The sequence below is a fragment of the Euphorbia lathyris genome, chromosome 2 (genome assembly GCF_963576675.1).
Source record: "Euphorbia lathyris chromosome 2, ddEupLath1.1, whole genome shotgun sequence".
Classification (NCBI taxonomy): Eukaryota; Viridiplantae; Streptophyta; class Magnoliopsida; order Malpighiales; family Euphorbiaceae; genus Euphorbia; species Euphorbia lathyris.
In genome coordinates this window covers 93,864,300-93,884,913 of record NC_088911.1, presented here as the reverse complement: position 1 = coordinate 93,884,913, position 20,614 = coordinate 93,864,300, and the positions used below count along the sequence as shown (strand labels likewise).

The following is a 20,614-nucleotide window of genomic DNA, read 5'->3' as shown; positions in this document are numbered from 1 at the left end:
GTTTGATATGGTCAACTCCCACCTATATTTCAGACATGTTTGGTAAATAGTTGTTAGCTGATTACATTAGTTGTTAGTTTATTACTTTTTTTTAGTTAGCTTCTGACTAGCTGATTGCGTAAACTTATTTAGTAAAACTTAGTTGATTGAATCAAACACCACTATTAAAAGTTTGACTAGTCAAAACCTCTAAAGTGATTCAAACTTCTAATTTTATCTAAAAAGATATTTACCAAACAGGACCTTAATTAAAAACAAATTTGAGTCGTATAAGATTCAAAACTTATACTTGTAGATTCTTTTTTTTTTTTGGTAGGAATAGAAAAAGAAAAGGAAAAACCAAAAAACAAAAACCTAACCTGAGATTAGCCTAGGGAAGCTAACCCCCACAACATCTTCAAAAAGCAGAGAAGAAAGAAAAACAAGAGGATAAGAAAAGGTCGTGACGCCCAACATCCCCTCATGACCAGCAGCCGCCAAGCGATCCGCAATCTGGTTCTGTTCTCTGAAGATATGGCTGGATTTTATGAAATCAAAGGAAGAGCAGAACATTCTAATACCTTTGATTAGATTTCAGCTATTTAAACAAATAGCATTATTATCGGAAATCATTTTGATGGCCTCCAGGTTGTCTGACTCTACAATCAACTTCTTCAAACCCAGACTCTTGGCAAGTTTAAGGCCAGAGAAAATCCTACAAAGCTCAGCCAAAAAGGACAAGCCCAAACCCAGATTCTGGGCAAACCCAGACAACCAGGCGCCCCCATCATCTCTTAGAACACCTCCTGCAGCAATCTTACCATCTTTAAGGCAAGAACCATCCGTGTTTAATTTCACCACCCCTTCTCTAGGCCTGCTCCAACCAAGGAGGTGGACATTCTTCTTCTGGGTCGACCTAGCAAGAGAATCTCCTTTGAAGCTATCAGTAATATTTAATAATTTTTCCGAGAAGAACTCAACTAAATTAGGAATAGAAACAGTTTTCTTTCCAAAAATCTCCTCATTCCTCCACTTCCACATCAGTGACAGACAATAGCAAAGAAAATATCACCATGCTCAAGGTTAGCCAATAACTTCCCACTAACTCCATCAATAAACCAGTCAAGCTCAGAGTGAGCCAGGAAAGTAGAAAGAAGGTGGTGAGGGAGAACTTTCCTCCATACCTCGTTACTCCTAGTACAGTCCCTAAGAGCATGGCACATAGTTTCAACATGCTCTCTGCATCTGCTGCAAGCACCTGAATCCACCAGATGCCGCCTATTTCTATCTGAATTAGTGAGCAACCTATCCTTAACACCAAGCCACAGAAAGCTCCTAATGCGGTAAGGGATTTTTAAAGCCCAAATGATTTTCCAAACTTCAGAGTGAGGACCCGTCCCATTTTGGTTGAAAGCTTCAAAGGCAGATTTGCAGGTATAAGTCTCATTATTTGTCAAGGCCCAACAATGACTATCCATATCTTCCTCCTTGTTACTTATCTTAACCCCTCTAATCCTCAGGAGCGTATCCAGACTAAAATAAAAGTCAAATTTAAACCAAATCCAATCCCCCTCTGAATCAACCACATCGGCGATCCTCCAATTGCGGATACTTGTAGATTCTAAGTAAACATTGCTTTTTCTTTCAAAGAAAAAAAGTAAACATTGCTTTTTATTTTATATTTCAATATTATGAAGAAAAAAAATTATTTTTTTGATATTAATAAAGTTTAATCAATTAATATAATTGCTAACAACAAGGCTATGTGCTTGAGTAGCCAAAATCTTGTTAAAGAGATTAGAAGATTCTGTTCTTCATTCGATATCATCTCCTTTTGTCATGTGTACAGGGAGCAGAATAAGGAGGCAGATCGCCTTGCTGCGGAGGGCCATGAAAGGATGCCGAGAATTTCAACCTTCTCTTCTCCTCCGAACTTCTTTTGTTCGTTTCTGTCTGATGATCGGGTGGGGGTTAGCTTCCCTAGGCTAATCCCGGGTTAGGTATTGGTTTTTGTTGTTTTTTCTTTCCCTTTCCTACCAAAAAAAATAAAGTTTACAACAACAACAAAGCCTTAGTCCCGAAATGATTCGGGGTCGGCTAACATGAACCATCATATAAAACCGTGAAATCAAGTCGTGTCAGCGACACAAATTTGCTCCCTCCACTCCTTCCTATCCACTACCATATTTTCCTCAATTCCCAGTAAACTCATATCACTCTCGATCACCCTCCTCCAAGTTTGCTTAGGTCTTCCCCTACCCCTCACCACTACATCCCTTTGCCACTCTTCGGTTCTCCTAACCGGCGCATCAAGCGCTCTACGTCTCACATGGCCAAACCACCTTAGTCGGTTTTCTCTCATTTTATTCTCAATAGATGTGACCCCTACTTTTGTCCTAATTATTTCATTACGCACCCGGTCCTTTCTCGTATGACCACACATCCATCACGACATACGCATCTCCGCCACCGACATCTTATGGATGTGGCAGTGTTTCACTGCCCAACACTCCGTACCATATAACAATGCTGGTCTAATTGCCGTCCGGTAGAATTTTCCCTTCAATCTATTAGGCATGCCGGGATCACAAAGGAAACCCGTAGCACTCTTCCACTTCGACCAACCAGCTTTAATCTTATGAGCAACATCTCCATCTACTTCTCCATCCGTTTGGATAATAGATCCTAAATACCGGAAGCAATCTGAGGCCTGAACAACTCTCCCATCTAGGGTGATTGTCTCTGCCTCCCTACTCCTATGGCCGCTAAATTTACACTCCAAATATTCTGTCTTACTTCGACTCAACTTAAAGCCTCTAGATTTTAGAGTTTGTCTCCATAGTTCCAACTTCCTCTCCACTCCTTCTTTCGTCTCATCAACCAACACAATATCATCTGCAAACATCATGCACCATGGTATACCATCTTGAAGTGAACTTGTTAGTTCATCCATAACGATGGCAAAAAGAAATGGACTTAGTGCGGAACCTTGATGCACTCCAATCGTAATAGGAAACTCTTCAGTCTTCCCAACACTAGTACGTACACTCGTGCATACTCCCTCATACATGTCCTTTATGATGTCAATATATTTCCGCGAAATGTCTTTCCTTATCAAGGCCCACCAAAGTACTTCCCTTGGTACCTTATCATATGCTTTCTCCAAGTCAATGAAAACCATATGCAATTCTTTCTTCTTATTTCGATAGTGCTCCATTAATTGTCTCATTAAATGGATGGCTTCCATAGTTGATCTTCCCGACATGAAGCCAAACTTGTTTATGGAAGTTTAATTAATATTTAAACTTTAAATATGCACAAAATAAATTTTAAATGTCTATTAAATTACACAATTCAAGTTTAATTATAAAATATACTTTGAATTTATCAAATCTCAAAATGAGAGTATATTTTTGTTAAAATTTTAGTACATTAAGATTATGTCAAATGAGAATACAAGTATTTTACATGATTTTTAAAACCCTAGTTGAACAAGTATTTTACGTGATTTTTAAAACCCTAGTTGAGCCCGTTTGAACTTTTAAACCTTGACTCCTCTTTTCGGTTTTTTTTTTTACATGTCCAATTCTTACAACCATGAAGTACTAAAGTTTACTGAAAATAGAAGTATGGGGAGTACGCTCGACAGATCAAGCTTAAGAGCTTATTGTCAGATTTCAAAAATTATCATTTTACCGCTAAAAGCCAGAGAAGCTGATAAGCTAACTTCTACATGGGTTTTTCGCATAATACTAAAATTACAACAGTAATTCTGATCAACTTATTAGGCAGAATAGAAAACTTTGAACAGCAATGGCCTCTATCCCAAACCAATCAACGAACAATACACTGCAAATTCAAAGCTACCTCTCTAGAGAGGGACTGAAAGGCCTTTGTGTAGCTTTTTTTTTTTATAATGATCGTCTCGAATCTAATCAAATCAAGGGAGCCTATTTGATGTCCCCGAATCCCTAACACAAGCAACAGTCATTAGATACTAATTTACTTCAACACTAAAAAATCAGAATCAAAAATAAAAAATCAAGGTGCAGGCCGCAGCAAATTAGAGTATGCTCTGGATATGATCCAGCAAATTGTACTCAAAGACTAGAATAGGTCACAAAATTGTTGACAAAACATCTATGCTTCTAATGTATAATTTTACTGCCTGAAAACTATCACCAAAATTCATTACATTACTAAATGAGCAGCTTCCATTTCTGCATCATCACAACAATCGACCTGCATCTATACTCTATACTTATATACAAAAAGAATGTGTATACTACAAGCAATGGAAATTCAAATTTGATGTAATTTCCTCACTAAACTCTGCATATGTTCAAGCTTCTCACTTAGTTGTTTAATATCAGCAAGATACTGCACAGATGATTCTGTAGTAGATAAACTAGTAGTAAGTTCAGCAAATTTGGCTCGTGTATCTGAAATCGCTTCCTCTAGTGAAACAACTGTTGCTTCGACTGTTGTCTGCAGAATCTCATTGTTCATTGGAGAGAAGATACTGCAAGGACTGCTGCCCCTGCTAGGCTTTGGCGACGAGAAAATCTTGTCAAAGCTGTCAGATCCTGCAAATAATAAATTGAACCACCAATAATTTGCAAGCTACACCTGGGATGTCAAGCTAACCAGATGTTTAATTATACTTTAGAAATCTGGAATCGTATTTGCCACTCCCACAAGTATAACTTTTTAGCAAGTTGTGAAAATGAAAAGAATACAAGAAATATTTAACAAAGAACACCCCTAGAAATTCATTGAGCGGCAACAGCATCTAATAATCCAAACCAATTAAGGCATTACATGACTGTATAACTGAAGTTTACTTGACCAGAACAACTAAGGAAAAGTAATGTAACAGAGAAAGAATGTTGCAGGACTGTATAAACGTAACCTAGAAAAAGATGTGATTATATCAGTTCTCATGAGGTCAAGAATTCAAGGATTGTAGATTGCTAATACAGAAGTTTATCATGTTCCTTAACAAATTATAGAAAAAATGCCACAAGCAAATAGTTTGATTGAAAACAAATCATTAATTAGACTCCCAAGTCAATTGCAGACAAGTCTATATTGAATTCATTCTGAACCAACCATTTTTACGTATAGCACTAAACTATTTTGTTTAGTATAGAATACTTTTGAAACTTCCCTACTTCACTATATGTATGAAGGTTGAGTATTCCTTCCAGCAATACAAACCAGAGTAATAGTTTATTATTCTACAAGCACATACTATGAGAGATGAGTTATCTATTAACTTCAATGATGAGTGGTCAATTTTTATGATTTGGTATGGATTAAACCGATTTATCTTTTTCTTTCCTAGCAATGTACATAAGTTTTCAGTTTATGTAGTTCAATTAGTTCAAAGTCCTCACTTGGTTAGTGAAATGCACTGACAGTTCCTAAACTTTATAATGAGATTTTGGAAATGCAACAGAGGTTCAATTTGTCTCCTAAAATGCCCTCAACTTTGATTTTGATTTCATTTACAGAAAAGCCATTTTAACCAGAGTATGGGATTAACCCACTAGAAATACCTCATGCTCATCCACATAAGCACATTAATACTGACATGGTTTAAATGGCTTTTCTGAAAATAAAATTGAAGCTTGGGAGTTCAGTGACAGAATGAAACTTTTGTGGTATTTTTATAACTTATTGAAAAGTTTAAGGACAATCAATGTATTTTACCCCTCACCCAGCACCCCAGATTCCCAGCAATAACGTCCAATCCAAATAATTTTTACAGTTCACAAACTGTTAAACCGAGATATATTCCAATGTCCACTTGACTGTAATGAACAGTGCATAATAGAACACAATGATTCCAAACGGAAACAAAGATGAATCAGTTATAAACAATGAACCATACCAAGGTTGTTGAGTTGGTCTATGGTTGCCTGGCCAATGGAACGCTCTAACTTGAGCAGCTTCAGGACCCCGGCAGCTATGCGACCCATTGCATCAACTTCGGACTTGCACAGTAAAGCAAGATGCTGGAGTTCATCGTTGGTTACAACAGCCTCAATCTACAACATATATTATCATAATGCAGAATTATCCCAATCCAAATAAGAGGAAATAATAAGATATTGGAAAGTCTCAAACTCGTTACCGGTTTCTTGACTGAGAATTTCAAGTTTTCCACGACCCATGTAGCCATTTCATTTTCAACACTTTCATCTGACATCACCATGCGAACTTCAAGATTTATCCCCCCACATGCCTCAACTTGTACACTCCCATTATTAGGCAGTGAAATCCCCTTTTCCCCTTTTGGCTTCAAGATCTGTAAACCCTCCACACCAACCTACATACACCTCATACAATCACAAATAGCAAGAAGAAACAAGGAGACACAAGTAGATTATTGACATAACATGAACCTAAGTTTAGAATCACCAAACATTTAAAAAATTTCTCCGGATAGAATGAATAACATAAAAAAAAATTAAACATTAAAAAGCGAACCAAACCAACCCTACTGGGGCCAAGTCAAGTCAGAAAATACATTTAAAACTCAATTTTCAGTTGCTTATTTACCTATTTCTAACACATAACCTGCATGTATTCTTTACTAAATCCAAGCATAAGACTAACAAACCAAACTAGATGTTACCACCGCAGGGAAAAATTCTGCGAAACTAAAGCTACTTCCAGTATATATTTGTCCTAGAAGTAACAAAAATCCACAGTACTATTATCTGCTTAAGATATGTAAAACAAGAGAGAATCAATTGTTCTCTTGATTGATGAGTACACTGAGTATATATATAGGTAAGGAGCTTAACTAAAGAAATAGAGTTAAAGCTAAATCCCTAAGATTTCTCCTATACAGCTAGCTACATAATCACGTTCACATCTATGTTTACACTCGTACATATTGTAACACTCTCCCTCAAGCTGAAGGGTGGGTAGGTATGATCATCTCGACATGTTACAACGATTGCTGGTAATGCTTTGGTGAACACATTTGCAAACTAGCTTCCCCATCTGACTTGGAGTTGAGGTTGCAGCATCTTCTAGCTTTTCCCAAGTAAAATGGCAATCAACTTCTATATGCTTGGTTCTTTCATGAAACACAGGGTCATTGGCAAAATAAAAATCTGCTTTATTGTCACACCAGAACTTACATTCATTGGGTTTCATCTGAGCAAACCCAATCCCACCAAGCAAATGACATAGCCAAATAAGTTCACATGTAGTCTGTGTCATTTCCTTATATTCAGATTTTGCACTAAAACGGGATACTATAGTCTGTTTCTTACTTTTCCAAGACACGAGATTGCCTCCAACAATTACACAATAACCAACAGTAGAACGTCTATATGTAAGAGCTCCTGCATAATCAGGATCTGTGAAACCTTTTACCATGTGGTGACCATGCTTTTGATATAAGATACCACATCCTGAAGCATCTTTTACATACATCTGGAAAAGCAATATCAGGACGAGTCAATAGGTAGCAATATCAGAACGAGCAATTGTAAGGTAGTTTTAACTTCCCAACAATCCTTCTATACTTTTTAGGATTCTCAAGTAAGTCATCATTTTCAGCGTTCAAATTTACATTTGGTTCATAGACGCATCACAAGTTTTTGCCTCAATCAAACTGGCATCATTTAACAATTTTCCGTAGAGTGTATTGAAGCATCAATCTGAGTTTTGACTTCAGCACAAAAAGCAATAAAATGAGAGAATAATTCAAAGGATTCTTCATTAAATAAAGCCAAGTTATTCAAGAATAATCATCAACAAAAATAACAAAATATTTGAATCCAGGTTTCAAAACAATAGGATGTGATCCCAAAAATCAGAATGGAGTAATTCAAAAGGAAAGGTAGCTTGTTTATTGACTCGTGGAATATAAGACAATCGGTGATGTTTAGCATACTGATAAGACTCGCAATCTAAAGAGGAAAGAAACATTATTTAATTGAGGACACAGTTCCTTTAGAAGAGGTAAAGAAGAATGTGCTAATTGGTAATGTGCTTCGAAAGATGTAGGCACATCTGAACAGAAGATAGGTTTAGGCACAGTGCTAACCAAAATGTAGTGACCTGATTCAGGTCCTCTACTAATAATTTGTTTCGTCATAAGATCTTGAGAAATACAATAGTCCGAAAAAAAATGAAACAGAACAATTTAAAGTGTGAGTAGTTTGATCATAGAGATAAGATCAAATAAAAGCCCTGGTAGAATCAAAGCAGGGGACAATGAGTGATGGTGTAAGCTTAATGATAGAGGAAGTAGAGCTATGAGGCACCGACGCGGGTACACGGATAAGCGTACGCGAAGGGCAAACTGCATTTCTAAAAAATATGAGATACAGGTATAGTGGGGATACAACAAATTTTATATATATATCATTTGTAATGAAAAATTTAAAAGATATATAAGTATATAAACAACAAATTACATTCATAAAGTCATTATAAAACCACAAATAACACTCGTAAGTCATTATAAAACCACAAATAACATCTATAATATTAACTAATAAATCATATAATTCTTATATTTTTAAAGTTTTTTAATTTGTTAATGGGTGGTGGGTTGCTATTACTTTATTTAATTTGTTATATAATCCTTATATTTTAAAGTTTTTTTAAAAAACCCCCTACAATTTAACTAATTTAATCATGAAAAGTATCCACAAAGTATCCCCAAGTACCCCTGGCGTATCCCGCGTATCCCCTAATTAAAAAAGATAAAGAAAAAAAAGGGGATGCTTCCTAGCCGTATCCCGTATGTTCCCGATGTATCCCCGTCCTTGGAGTATCGGATACGCGTACGTTGACCTCTTAGAAGTATCGGTGCTTCATAGAAGTAGAGCCATCAACTAAGGTAACATGGGAATGAGATTGGTGTAATTGAAAAGTTGAGAAAACTCAGAAAAGACTCTCATTACCTGTCATGTGATAGTTAAAGGTCCACTTCATATTAATATCTAACACACCCACACACGCGAATGCCCACTGGGTTTGAAGCGTGCACAACACAGACCCATATTACCATGTCCTGAAATTAAATCAACAAATGGGGCTGCCAGGAATCGAACCCTAGACCACTTGGTCAAACTAATACCATGTCATGGAACCGTTTGAACTAAAAGCTCAAGCTGACAGTTAAAGGTCCACTTCATATTAATATCTAACAAGGACAAAAGAAGGCACTTAATTGCGTTACCTGACTCTGCAACATTCATGGTAGAATAAGACAAATCCTTCAATACAACTTGATACAAAAGGAGCTTTACAAACAATAGCCTTTTTCGTGTGGACCATTAAGATAATTCTAAATTAAAAGGCACGCGAATTCAACAAATATCCACTCAAACTTCAAGCATCACAACGACGATACATAAAAGATCGCAAATCTCAATAAAAAGAGATCCAAATCCAAATTTTCAGCACCAAATAAACTAGGTAGTAGATACCCAGCCAAAAAACACAAATCGGAAGCGAAAAACCCATAATCTCTCAAAATGGCAGCGTCAATCAAAATAATCAGATGGGCAGAAAACTAACCAAAGAGCAACCAAAAGTGACATCAGCAGTGAAGGTAAACAAGGTAAAGAAAGAATATCTGGTAACTGATCCTCACCAGAGCAGCAAAATAAAGGGACAAGAAGATTCGATACTGGAACTGATGACCGGAGTTCGAATGGCAGAGCTACGCGCCAGCAGGGGCTAGCGCAGGAAGAATAGCATGTACAGCTTGCTAGAATGGAAAGAGCTCAATACAACGAGATCTTTCTTCCGTTTCATTAAGTACGTAAGGCTTTGAAAGCTACCTCTTAGATAGTCAGTTTAGCGTCCATCTTGCTTGATTGAACTGCTTTCGACGTCCTTGCAGGATATAGTTAAATTCAAACTGCCTCTCCTCTTTGTCAAATAGGCAAGAAGCAAGAAAGCATGAAAAATGAACAAAAAAAGTAAGCTGTTTAAGCTGCTTTGGTTGACAAAGCAGTTCAAGTTAGCCGAGCCCGCTACAATATCTGCTTACCTGCTTTCTGTTGAGCTAGTTGCTTCGTCTTATAACTAATAAATCATATAATCCTTATATTTTTAAAGTTCTTTAATTTGTTAATGGGTGGTGGGTTGATATTATTTTATTTACTTTGTTATATAATCCTTATATTTTTAAAGTTTTTTTTTAAAAACACCCTACAATTTTTAACTAATTAACTACAAAAAGTATCCCCGACATATCCCCGTACTCGGAGTATTGGATACGCGTACGTTGACCTCTTAGAAGTATTGGTGCTTCATAGGCAAGAGACTCTAACTAAGGAAATAGAGTCCATGCTATATCCCTAGGATTTCTCATATACAGCTAGCTACATAATCATGTTCACATCTATATTTACACTTGTACACACTGTAAGCAGATAAAAGTGGGGGAAAAGGATAGATGAATAAGAATCCTTACCGTCACCAATTCAACAGGATATTTTTGTCTTCCAAGTGACTTTTCTTTGCCATTCAGGCCATGCCCTGGACTATTTTTCGCTTTCATTAGCAAGCTGTCAAACGTGGTGTGCCAGCATCTTTGTTCTCTTCCCATATCTTGTTGGTTGGAAAACCAAAACCTTTCTGCCATGTCCTGTGCACCTTCAAGAGCAAATAACCAGTCCTTCAATTCTACACTCACATCCACATCATCTGGCATTCCCAAGTGTAAAAGTTCACCATCTTTTCCATTTTCTGAACTTATATCTGTAGAAAATCTGAAACTTAAGAACAGTGTAGCAGGAGGATACATTGAACCAATACCACAAAGATAGCAACGCATAAAGATAATAAGAAAGAAAGAATTTAAATTAATATTTCGTCCCATACCTGCTCTTGAGTCATTGACTGTGAGAGCTGATGTCTTAAAAAGTTTTGATAGTGGCCCTGTTGACAAATTCTTTAATCCTTTAGAGAGCCCTTCTCCAGGACCTCCATCAGGTCCAAGTATTCCAAATCGATGTAGCAAGGCTTCAGCATAGTTCATTCCACCACCAAGACGAATGCCAGAAATGCATGCTGTCACACTTAAGCTGTGGCACTCTTTATCGAGTTCACTAAATGGAATTACATGTACTATGCTTATGTCAAGAAATGGTATTGCTTGGACAATACCAGTTGGCTTATGTTTCTTCTGGTTATGTACCCAAAAGACAGCTCTTAATTGACGATAGCCGTTTGCAGATACCAAACCACCATTTTCAGCTGAAGTTAAAATCATGTCATTCTCATGCATCAAGCTTCCATCAGTCTCTACACAGTCAATTTCCACACTTTGCCAGCATACAGTGGATGAAACAGCAATGGCACCACCAAGGGTTCTATGAGCAACTTTGACAAAAAGATCTTCCCCAATAAATTGAACCAGAGGCATTCCCTCAATACCTATGGCAGAAGATTCTAGAAATCTTAACTGAAGCCCCTTCACTGCTAAACTTGCAGCAGTATCACAAGGAACTTTATCCATTAGCCTAGCTGAATCATTAGTACTTTTATTTGAACTCTTATTTTTGCCAACTAAGGCAATCTTTTCACCAACTCTGCCAAAATATGCATAAAGATCCAGTACGAAAAATAACTGTTCGACAGAAGTGTTGGACAAATACTGTTGACAAGCAACACCTACTCTGACAACACCACCAGGAGGAGGAACATTTGTTAAAGGACTTCCATCAGCTGTTACCATAGCCACCTCAATAGAAGAATCTTTTAGTTCAACACATCTCCAATAGCCTGAAGTTGAGCCAGAAGAACTCAGTTGCCCAAATGAGCAGCTAGATGTTTCCAGAGACAAATCAAGATGTGATGCCCCGGCAGTCCATTTTTTCTGGCTGGCATCAATAGGTTGACCCTGCCACAGACAGAAGCAAGCAGGATCCTTCTCCAGGTTTAGTAGTCTGAGTTTTAGCGAAGGTGACTCTGAGAAGAACAAGTTTTCAATATGAAGCCTTGCTCCAATGAAGGAATTTTTTATGGTAGAATTCTTGAAGTCAGATTCAGTATCTGATTTACTCATGTCCAAAGGAACAGTGACATCTAATTCCTTAAGAATAAGCATGAGGGAATTTACTGAAAAATCAGGTAAAATATCTCCAGGATTAACAACAATCCCATCAGCCAAGAAGGAAGAAATTCTCAAGCATGATTCTTCCTGTAGGTGAACCTGACAAAGCAATAGCCAATAAAAAATGATGATTAGACGTAAGTGCAAGAGGATGAGAAAAGGATATACTCCAAATCAGAATTATCAACTCATACCATAAGAGGCTGGCAAGCAATAACTGTTTCCGAAGCAAAGGATGGTGGGACAGGCGAAGGCTGGACCTGAAGTGAGTGAAGGCCTATTAAAGGAACACCCACACTCAACTGCCACTGCTGGTCTCCCAGAGGATATATTGGAGGGCAAAAATTCTTTGCTGTATAGATGATATAATACTTAGATGAAACTTTAACCAACTGATATGCAGTCCAACTATAACATTCATTGAATCAAAAGTCATCCCAGAATCAACAAGTTCAATGTCAGATAATACCGAAGTCGGGAATCTGCATAACATTTTCTTTGACAGCCTCCATCAATGGTTGCACCAAAGTACACGAAGGACGCGAGAAAGTATCCCTGCAATCCAGAAATTCTGATAGTAATCAAAACTGATTGAATTATTAAAACACTTGTAAGTTCCACCTCTCTTCTCAAACAGATAAGTCGCCTATCCAACATTCATTTCTTTTGTGAGAGAATTAATTGTCTAGTCAAAAAACTGAAGTGTATCAAATATCAGCTGAGCAAGGCTGACACTCATGCGAAAGCAAAATATACATATCAGCCTCTTTCGTATTGATATTTGAAAACTGATATGCAGTGACCTAAAAAATGTTATAGTTCTGAATTCGGAAATTAGTTATTACATTAATTGAGGTTGCGTTTTCATTTCTCACCCTCAAACTCATGCTATTAAAAAAACTTTCTTGATCAAAGGAGAAGACATTAATTCAGCCATAGTTCATAATTTCAATTTATTTTGTAATTCCATACAATACAAAATACATACTTGTTAGCTCTTATGATTCTCCTCAATTCAAAGGAGAAGAAATACAAAATAAATAAATAACTGAATTGAGAGCTAAAGAAGAATAAGGAGTTGAATAACAACAATAAAATTCATGATGACCACCCCTGGAGCAAAGGAATGCCACATGCATATATCTTATTCCTTTCTATTTGCACCTTACTCAGAAAGAATAAAGTTGATAACAGAAAGCATTTAAAAGCACCGATCCCAAAGAGAAGCAACGAATTTTACCTTAAAAAAAATCCACCAACCAAAACTCTAGTCAAAGTTTTGGCAATTTCTCCACCGGAAACTGTTGCCTAGCAGAAAACACATGGGATAAGATCTTTCACAACTAAAAATACATCAGCTGTCAACGGATAGAGAGATGCATGATCATGCACAAACCAAAATTACATCAACAGATGATGAATAACAGAGAAGCATGCAAGCACATAGAAAAATGGTAACATCTCAAGGATCTCCAGCAATCCCAGATGCAGAAAATTCAAACCAAACTATAGATATAAGTGAATTGACACAAATATTAGGAGGAAACACTAAAGCTCAGTCGATAGAAGTACAGAATTCACCCTACCTAGAGTTGGCAAGCATGGACAAATAGCCCATATCTTTTCTTTAGGACAAATTTAACCCTAAACATGGCATAATTGGCTCCACCTTGAATTTGTCATATTTGAACAAATACACCTTCACTTGCGCGTATATCACACTTTTTATAAGACATTAGCATCAAATCCTTTCTCAAATAAGAGAATGGATTCCCTTACCCGAACAGCATAATTAAACAAAAAAATTGACAACTCTTTACACAATCCAAGCATTTCTCATTTTCTTTTCTGTTCAAGTCATTGTCCAATTTTGCTGTGTAATTATATTGTTTAAGGTAAGAAGGTCCACTGTTTTGTTTTTAGAATGAATATGAAGTCTATATCTTTGTTGGGAATTGTCAGATTATGAAAGATGTGGTACATAGAAGAGTTAAGCCATTCATCTAATCTAAGTTTGTCAAGTTCGGTTAGCAATTTGACCAAAAATGATGTAAATTGCACTCTCCAAAGCTCGATATAATAGGTGTTCTATGGTCCTTGTTCTAGACATTTCTAAATTTAGAAATTATCCATTATTTCCAAAAAAACTCAACCTAATGTAAAATTTCCTCAACCCTCTCTTATGAAATTGATTATTTTAGAGAAAAACAATTAGGTATACGCCAGAATTTATTAAAACATTGGATCGAGCAACAAAAATGATTCGAAGTAGTAAGTTCTACAATTGCAAGTCACAACATAAATGGACTAGCTAGCTCAGTGATAATATTTTGTTATATATTCAACATTAAGAGTTATGGGACAATACCCGGGAGAAGAATAGTGATTGCATCAAAAGCTCAAGCTGGAATTCTGCAAGAAAATTAAAAACGTGAGCAAATGTACAATGAAGGAAAATCTGACCTAATGGGAATCAACTATGTTTGGCCGTAGGTACATAACCGCTCCTCACACATTCATACACATCAAAGTTCAAAAGAAAAAAAATCCACGTCATGTGGGGGCACCTATCTTGCACAGAAATGCCATTTGCACACATTTCAAAGTTTTTAAACACATCTTGGAAGCCGAGACCAGAAACCGCTGGACAATTTTGGGAGAATGTATGTAATTTCTGAAAAATGGAAGGGCTTTTCCAGCATGAACCCCAATTAGAAAAAGCTTACTAGTTAGATGGTTTTCCCTTATAAAAAGAGGCTGTATTCTTAACCTTTCACGTAGGTTCTTTATTTCTTCTGCTAAATTCCTAGCGGTTCAACATTCATTGCTCCAAAATTGCTTTCACTGTAACGGCTGCAGGCTCCATTTTCTTTTCATCTGCGAATTTTGTGTCTTAATGTGTTTGCATTCTACTTCTTCTATGTTCTAATTTAAGTAGGTCTCAATTAATATGAACTATAAATTCACTTGTTTGTAAACCAAAAAGGGTGACTGTTTTAATGAGACTAACTATGATAATTGGATAATAGTTGATTAAAATCTACCGAGTATATGTTATTTTTATTTTATTTTTTTTATTTTTTTCATTTAATATAAAAATAGATATTTGCAAGAACACCCTTATAATTTTAACATGGGTCATTTTGCCCCTAAAATAATTGGAGAAAATCAATTTTTACACTTATTGTACAAAATGATCCAATATTGTCGCCATGGTACAACCCTATTTCAATTATACCCTTCTGGTAGAAACTCTAGCTCAATTTTACCCTTTTCTAAGTAAACTCTAACGAGAATTCCCAATGAAATCCCTTGAGAAAAGGGTAAAATTGAAAAGGAGTGTCAACCATGGGAGCAAACATTGGCCATTTTGTACGAAAAGGTAAAATTTATCTTCCCCAATAACCTTAGGTGCAAAATTGACACTTACCCCTTTTTATCATTTACATTACGTTACCATTTCATATATTTTGTAGAAATATGATTTCCCGGTGTCTATTTTCCTTACCATCAGTAAATATGGTGTAAATACCTACAACATTCCCAAGGCTAGAGAATATCAAAAACATCAATAACAGTTTATGGAATTTACAGATTGCCTAACAAAACGGGCTAACTTTCGACAACAAAGTTAAGTTTCTTTTGGACTCTTGTAAAATGCATTCTACAAAAGATAATAGAGAATCGCAATGAAAATAGAACTAATACAGTTCAATCATTTCGAAAGGCATCAAACTACGAAAAATTACTACATTAGGTTTTTTATAGAGAATCAAAGGTCTGAAACTAATATATTAGCAAGTAACTAAGCAACGTCAAGAAAAAATGAAAAAGAAAAACTCTACCAGCATCTTTAATGCAGAAAAATATGTGGTCCACAAGAATAGAGACTATTGAACATCCAGCTGCTTCAGTAGATCGCTGCCAAAATTCAAAAAGAGAAACACAGAGTCTGAGATGGATGAGAGGTTAGTTGAGCATCAACAACAGTTAACAAGAAACTGAAGCTGATAGTAAGAGTAACAGTGCAGCAACTTGAGACCTGCTGAGCTTTTAGATCCACATCTCCTCTATTTAGACACACATACAATCCAGTCAAGAATCGGAGAAGAGCCCGTAATCCTGCTCATACAGTCTCTTATAAGTAGTGTCATACATTTATTTTATACAATGCAAACTTTGAACAGAGAATCATGTTGTTGGATAGTATAGCATGAATACCTGGTTCACTTAATGCAGGACAGACAGCTTCTGTAATATGTAATTGAACCTCAAGCCCAAGGGGACTGTTCAGTTCGGTCCTCTGTACTGTGATCTGCCAAAATTTATGAAGTTAGAGAGTAGGAATATTATGCTTAATACCCAAGATAAAACTAAACAAAGTTAGCATTTCTCCAACATTCAGAATGCAAAACTCAAACAAATTATTAAAATGTAAAATATGCATTACATGAGCTTCTCCTGATATTCCTTCCAAGAAACGCTCTCCACCAAAGAAAACACGTTTTGCACCATCATCATCTCTCTGAGTTGCACCCTCTTGAGTACGTGCTAAACTGGCATCACTGAACATATCAGGATGGGGCAGCAGATCAATAGATAAAGATTCCCATTCAAGTTTCTGTAAAGGAGAGAATGTGGTATCACCATTCATTTGAATAAAAATGACTAATAGGACTCAAATATATAACTTGCAAAAGCAAAAACAAAAACAGTAGAACAACCTGCCAAACATAAAAATTAAAGGGTGTTATAATACCTTGAAGACATATATAAACCCTTTGCCGTTCGAGAAATCCCGTGCTTCCTTAAGATTTACAATCTGTAAAGCAGATACACCACATAACTAACTGAACTAAAGAAACCAATTAAAAAGTAAGTGTAATGCAAAATTACCTGCCAATTTTCATTTGTTGTATACAGAAAAAGATTGCGGATGGTAATAGATGCTAGAGGTGATGCCCTGGAGACAGTGACAAAAGGTCAAACAGATTTTCTCATCATAAGTTTCAAATTAGACTCAATATACAAACTATCAAGAAATACCTTGACACCCTAGTCAAAAAAAAAAAAACAGCCACTCCTATTTTACAGTGAATAAAATGCATTACTTAGCTCATTACAGCCAACTACATACTTAAATTAGTGCAACTGTCATTATCACAGCCTCGCATAAGTTTCTCTTAGTATTACAAACTCATATATAATTTGCAGGTAACAATACAGAGTAGGTGAAAACAATAAGAACTAACCAAGCAGCACCGCCCTCCCGACGAACACCCCCACGTGTTTCAAGTAGAAGATTGACAGTGCTAATTTGAATTGTCATTCCATCTGCAATCTGGTGTCACAAAGGTAAAGTTTATGTCAAACGACCAAAGGTACAGAATTATATGCACCAATTAGCATCAGACCCGGAATATTTTATCTTCTGATGAGAAACAACTAAGTAAATAACAATCATGAGAAAAGTTATGCACGAGTGCACATATACAGTCCTGAAACTCATCATTCTCAGCAAATATATTGTTTGGGATGTAAAATTTTGTTCTTTAATTGCCTTAAGAGAAATTGAGCTTTGTAATTAATATTATATTTAAGAGAAATCAAGTACTATACATCCTAATCAATATTTTTTATTTCTATTAAGTATTAACTAAAGGCCTTCACAGTGGAGTTTTAGGGAGTGGAGACAAATAAATTTCGAAGAAGCTGGGTAACAACTAAATTCAACTGCAACCAAAATTAGCACCTAACCTTATCAGCAAATCCATAACCACTAGCCTTACTGGATCCGGTGGATGACTGGGCGCTGCAACAGCAAAAGGAAACAAAAAAGATTATCCTAACAGTATAAGTATTGTCGCAACCAGGTCGACAAGTATCATTCTACAATGATTTGAAAATGAACTGAGAATACCTGTTGGGGTTGCCAGATTCATCCAAATCATTATTCTCCTCAAGAACCAAATCTAGCTTATCAATTTGCACAACAATTGGTTCTATTTGTACATTGCTTACATAGGGAAGCTGCAATGGAAAAGGCAAAGAAGCAGAGGAATTAAACTAGATTAGGATTCTCCCTCTCCCACTACCACTTCCAAGACGACAATAAAAATAGAAATTGGATAACACGCATAAAGAATTGCAACTATAAAAATGTCAGTGATTCCTTTTGCAGATAACAAAAAGTTAAAATTGATCATAATCTAGTGTAATCTAGGAAGCACAGATAATTCTTGGATGTTAAAGTACGAGTGCCAGACACTCCGACACTACTGGGACACGCACCAACACTCTAAAATAAGTGTCCCCTCTTTTTTTTCTTTTTTTTTTTAATATGGGGACACTTCGAGGAAGCGGCTTCTGAGTTAATTAAGTAGAATATAAGGGTTACTTAAATAATTTTACAAAAAAAGAAGGATTGATATATAAAAAAAATAAAACATAGGGATAAGGTACCAAAATAGGCCTAAGGTTTTTGCGTGAGTATCAATTTAGGCTCCACGTACAAAATAGCGTCAATGCAGTCTTAACGTTTACAAAAGAGTACCAGTTTAGGCCACGATAACAAAACGTGACACGTTATTCATATTACTCCGTTAAGTTCTGATTTCAAAATAGCATCAATGTAATGTTTACAAAATAGTACCAGTTTAAGCCTCAATAACGAAACGTGACACGTTATTCATATTACTCTGTTAAGTTCTGATTTCAATAGTTGACAGAGTAATATCATGTTCCGTTATCGAGGCCTAAATTGGTAGTTTTTTTTGTAAACGTTAAGCCTACATTGGTGCTATTTAGTACGTGGAGCCTAAATTGGTACTGCCCAAAAACCTTAGGCATATATATATATATGGGGTGTCCCTGGCATACCCGTGTCTCACATTTTTTCACAATGCCATTTGCAACCCCTACCCATACCGTAGGAGTACCAGTATTGGTGCTTCCTAGAGTGTAATCCTAGGATATCTATCTTCATATTAGACTGCAATATCTTAGTCTCCAACAATTTAAATTATTGGAAACAAAAAACAATTAAGTCCAATAAGCTAAACTAGTTAACTCTACGGAGAATCACAAAACAAACACTTAGAGCTCTATATTATTATGAGTAATATCAATCTCTTTAAAGTTATCACAAAGAACAAGATACCACAATAAGAAGAAAATAATAGAAGTATTTCAACATGGAAATGGAGAAAGAACACTAACAATTATTTCGAATTTTCCCACTTTTGCTCTGGTTACATTCAAGGCAGGTGGCAATCCCATGCTCGCGTGCAAGGCGTCTCCATTTATATCTAAAACCAATAAAATAAATAAAAATGCACAGACCTCAATTCAATTTAATGAAGATAAAAAAAATCAAACTTAACATTCAGAATAATAATAATTAACAATTAAAGAAAGGAAAATTGAGCTTCAAATTCCATTGATTAAGAATGCAAGAAGACGACTTGCCTAAGTTGGAAAGCTGCACAGTGCGGCCCTGAAGCTTTAACTGATCTCTGGAGAAGGATTTGAGCCAGTACTTGAGCGTATACTCGAGGGCCCGAGCAAGAATCGCCTCCATTGCCGAAGATGTTAGTTACAGTCTCCAAAAATTCACAGCTTCTAGAAGTTCAGGATCCAAAAACCCTAGTCACATCAAGCGATTCGCAGTCGGAATCGAGAAATGTGAAGTGAAATTGAGAAGTTGGGTTGGTCTTAACTGTGACTGATCTTTGTTCATTCTGGGTGTGATTGTTGGTCTAAGTTTTGCTTTTAGGAATCTGAGAACAGTGAAACAAGGCTGGGTAAGGCACGTGCGGAAGAATATGGGTGGCATGTGTGAGTAGTAGATCATGGCGGGAAGTGCATTGGATCGCGGAACCTATGTCAGGTGTGAAAGGGGATAATGTCGGTCTTCCTTCGTGATTGAGAAAATAAGTGAATCCCATTTCTTTTTGTCTTCTCATTTTGTGATTAATAACTGTTTATCAACAACAATAACAATAACAGTGAAGTATAAAAAACTTCATGAAATTTAGAAACACAGTCTCCTAATTTAAAAACTTATAAATATGGGATATACAATTGTGTATTTATTTTTTTAATTTTTTTTTATAAAATGCTTGTAATTTCATTAGATGAAAATAGAAAAACAAGTACAACAAGTAAAACGTAAAAACCTTACACGATTACACGCTAAAACAAATACAACATCCATAAAGGGATGAAAATGACTACAAATAGCAAAAAGAAACCATAAAAGACATAAAAAATACAAAACAACAATATATTTCTTGTAAATCCAAATCTGTCGAGAGACATCTGTCATCCAAACTTCATCCTTCAGACCATTCCGAACATTCGGATCTGAGTCCTTTTTTTATTGCAACCACGTAGATTTATTGATCTACGGATAAAATAAACCATTTCCGCTCTTGCTAAATCCGAAAAAAGCAAAAACGACAGAATAATAGATAGCAGATACAATCAGATGAATAAAGAATTCCGATGAAATATATAAATACAGACCAAAAA

At 36.1% G+C, this 20,614-nt stretch overlaps 1 protein-coding gene across 2 annotated transcripts; it reads right to left on the bottom strand.

Moving 5' to 3' along the window:
- Nucleotides 1-4,042: 4,042 nt before the first annotated feature.
- On the bottom strand, nucleotides 4,043-19,997 carry LOC136218993 (uncharacterized). Of its 2 annotated transcripts, XM_066006185.1 has the most exons (20): nucleotides 19,550-19,990; nucleotides 19,301-19,389; nucleotides 18,003-18,112; nucleotides 17,840-17,894; nucleotides 17,335-17,423; nucleotides 16,979-17,045; nucleotides 16,842-16,904; nucleotides 16,533-16,703; nucleotides 16,304-16,397; nucleotides 16,125-16,204; nucleotides 15,928-16,003; nucleotides 14,451-14,494; nucleotides 13,323-13,390; nucleotides 12,552-12,637; nucleotides 12,277-12,434; nucleotides 10,849-12,181; nucleotides 10,439-10,725; nucleotides 6,119-6,313; nucleotides 5,876-6,032; nucleotides 4,043-4,565 (listed from the first exon to the last, which is right to left on the bottom strand). In XM_066006185.1, exons 1-20 carry the CDS (start codon nucleotides 19,659-19,661, stop codon nucleotides 4,282-4,284), a joined length of 3,618 nt encoding a protein of 1,205 aa, XP_065862257.1. In that variant the 5' UTR covers nucleotides 19,662-19,990; the 3' UTR covers nucleotides 4,043-4,281. The 2 variants fall into 2 exon arrangements, with proteins under 2 accessions (XP_065862257.1, XP_065862258.1); XM_066006186.1 differs by lacking the exons at nucleotides 4,043-4,565; nucleotides 5,876-6,032; nucleotides 6,119-6,313 and adding an exon at nucleotides 6,332-7,434 and having other exon boundaries at nucleotides 19,550-19,997.
- Between the last annotated feature and the right edge of the window lie 617 nt (nucleotides 19,998-20,614).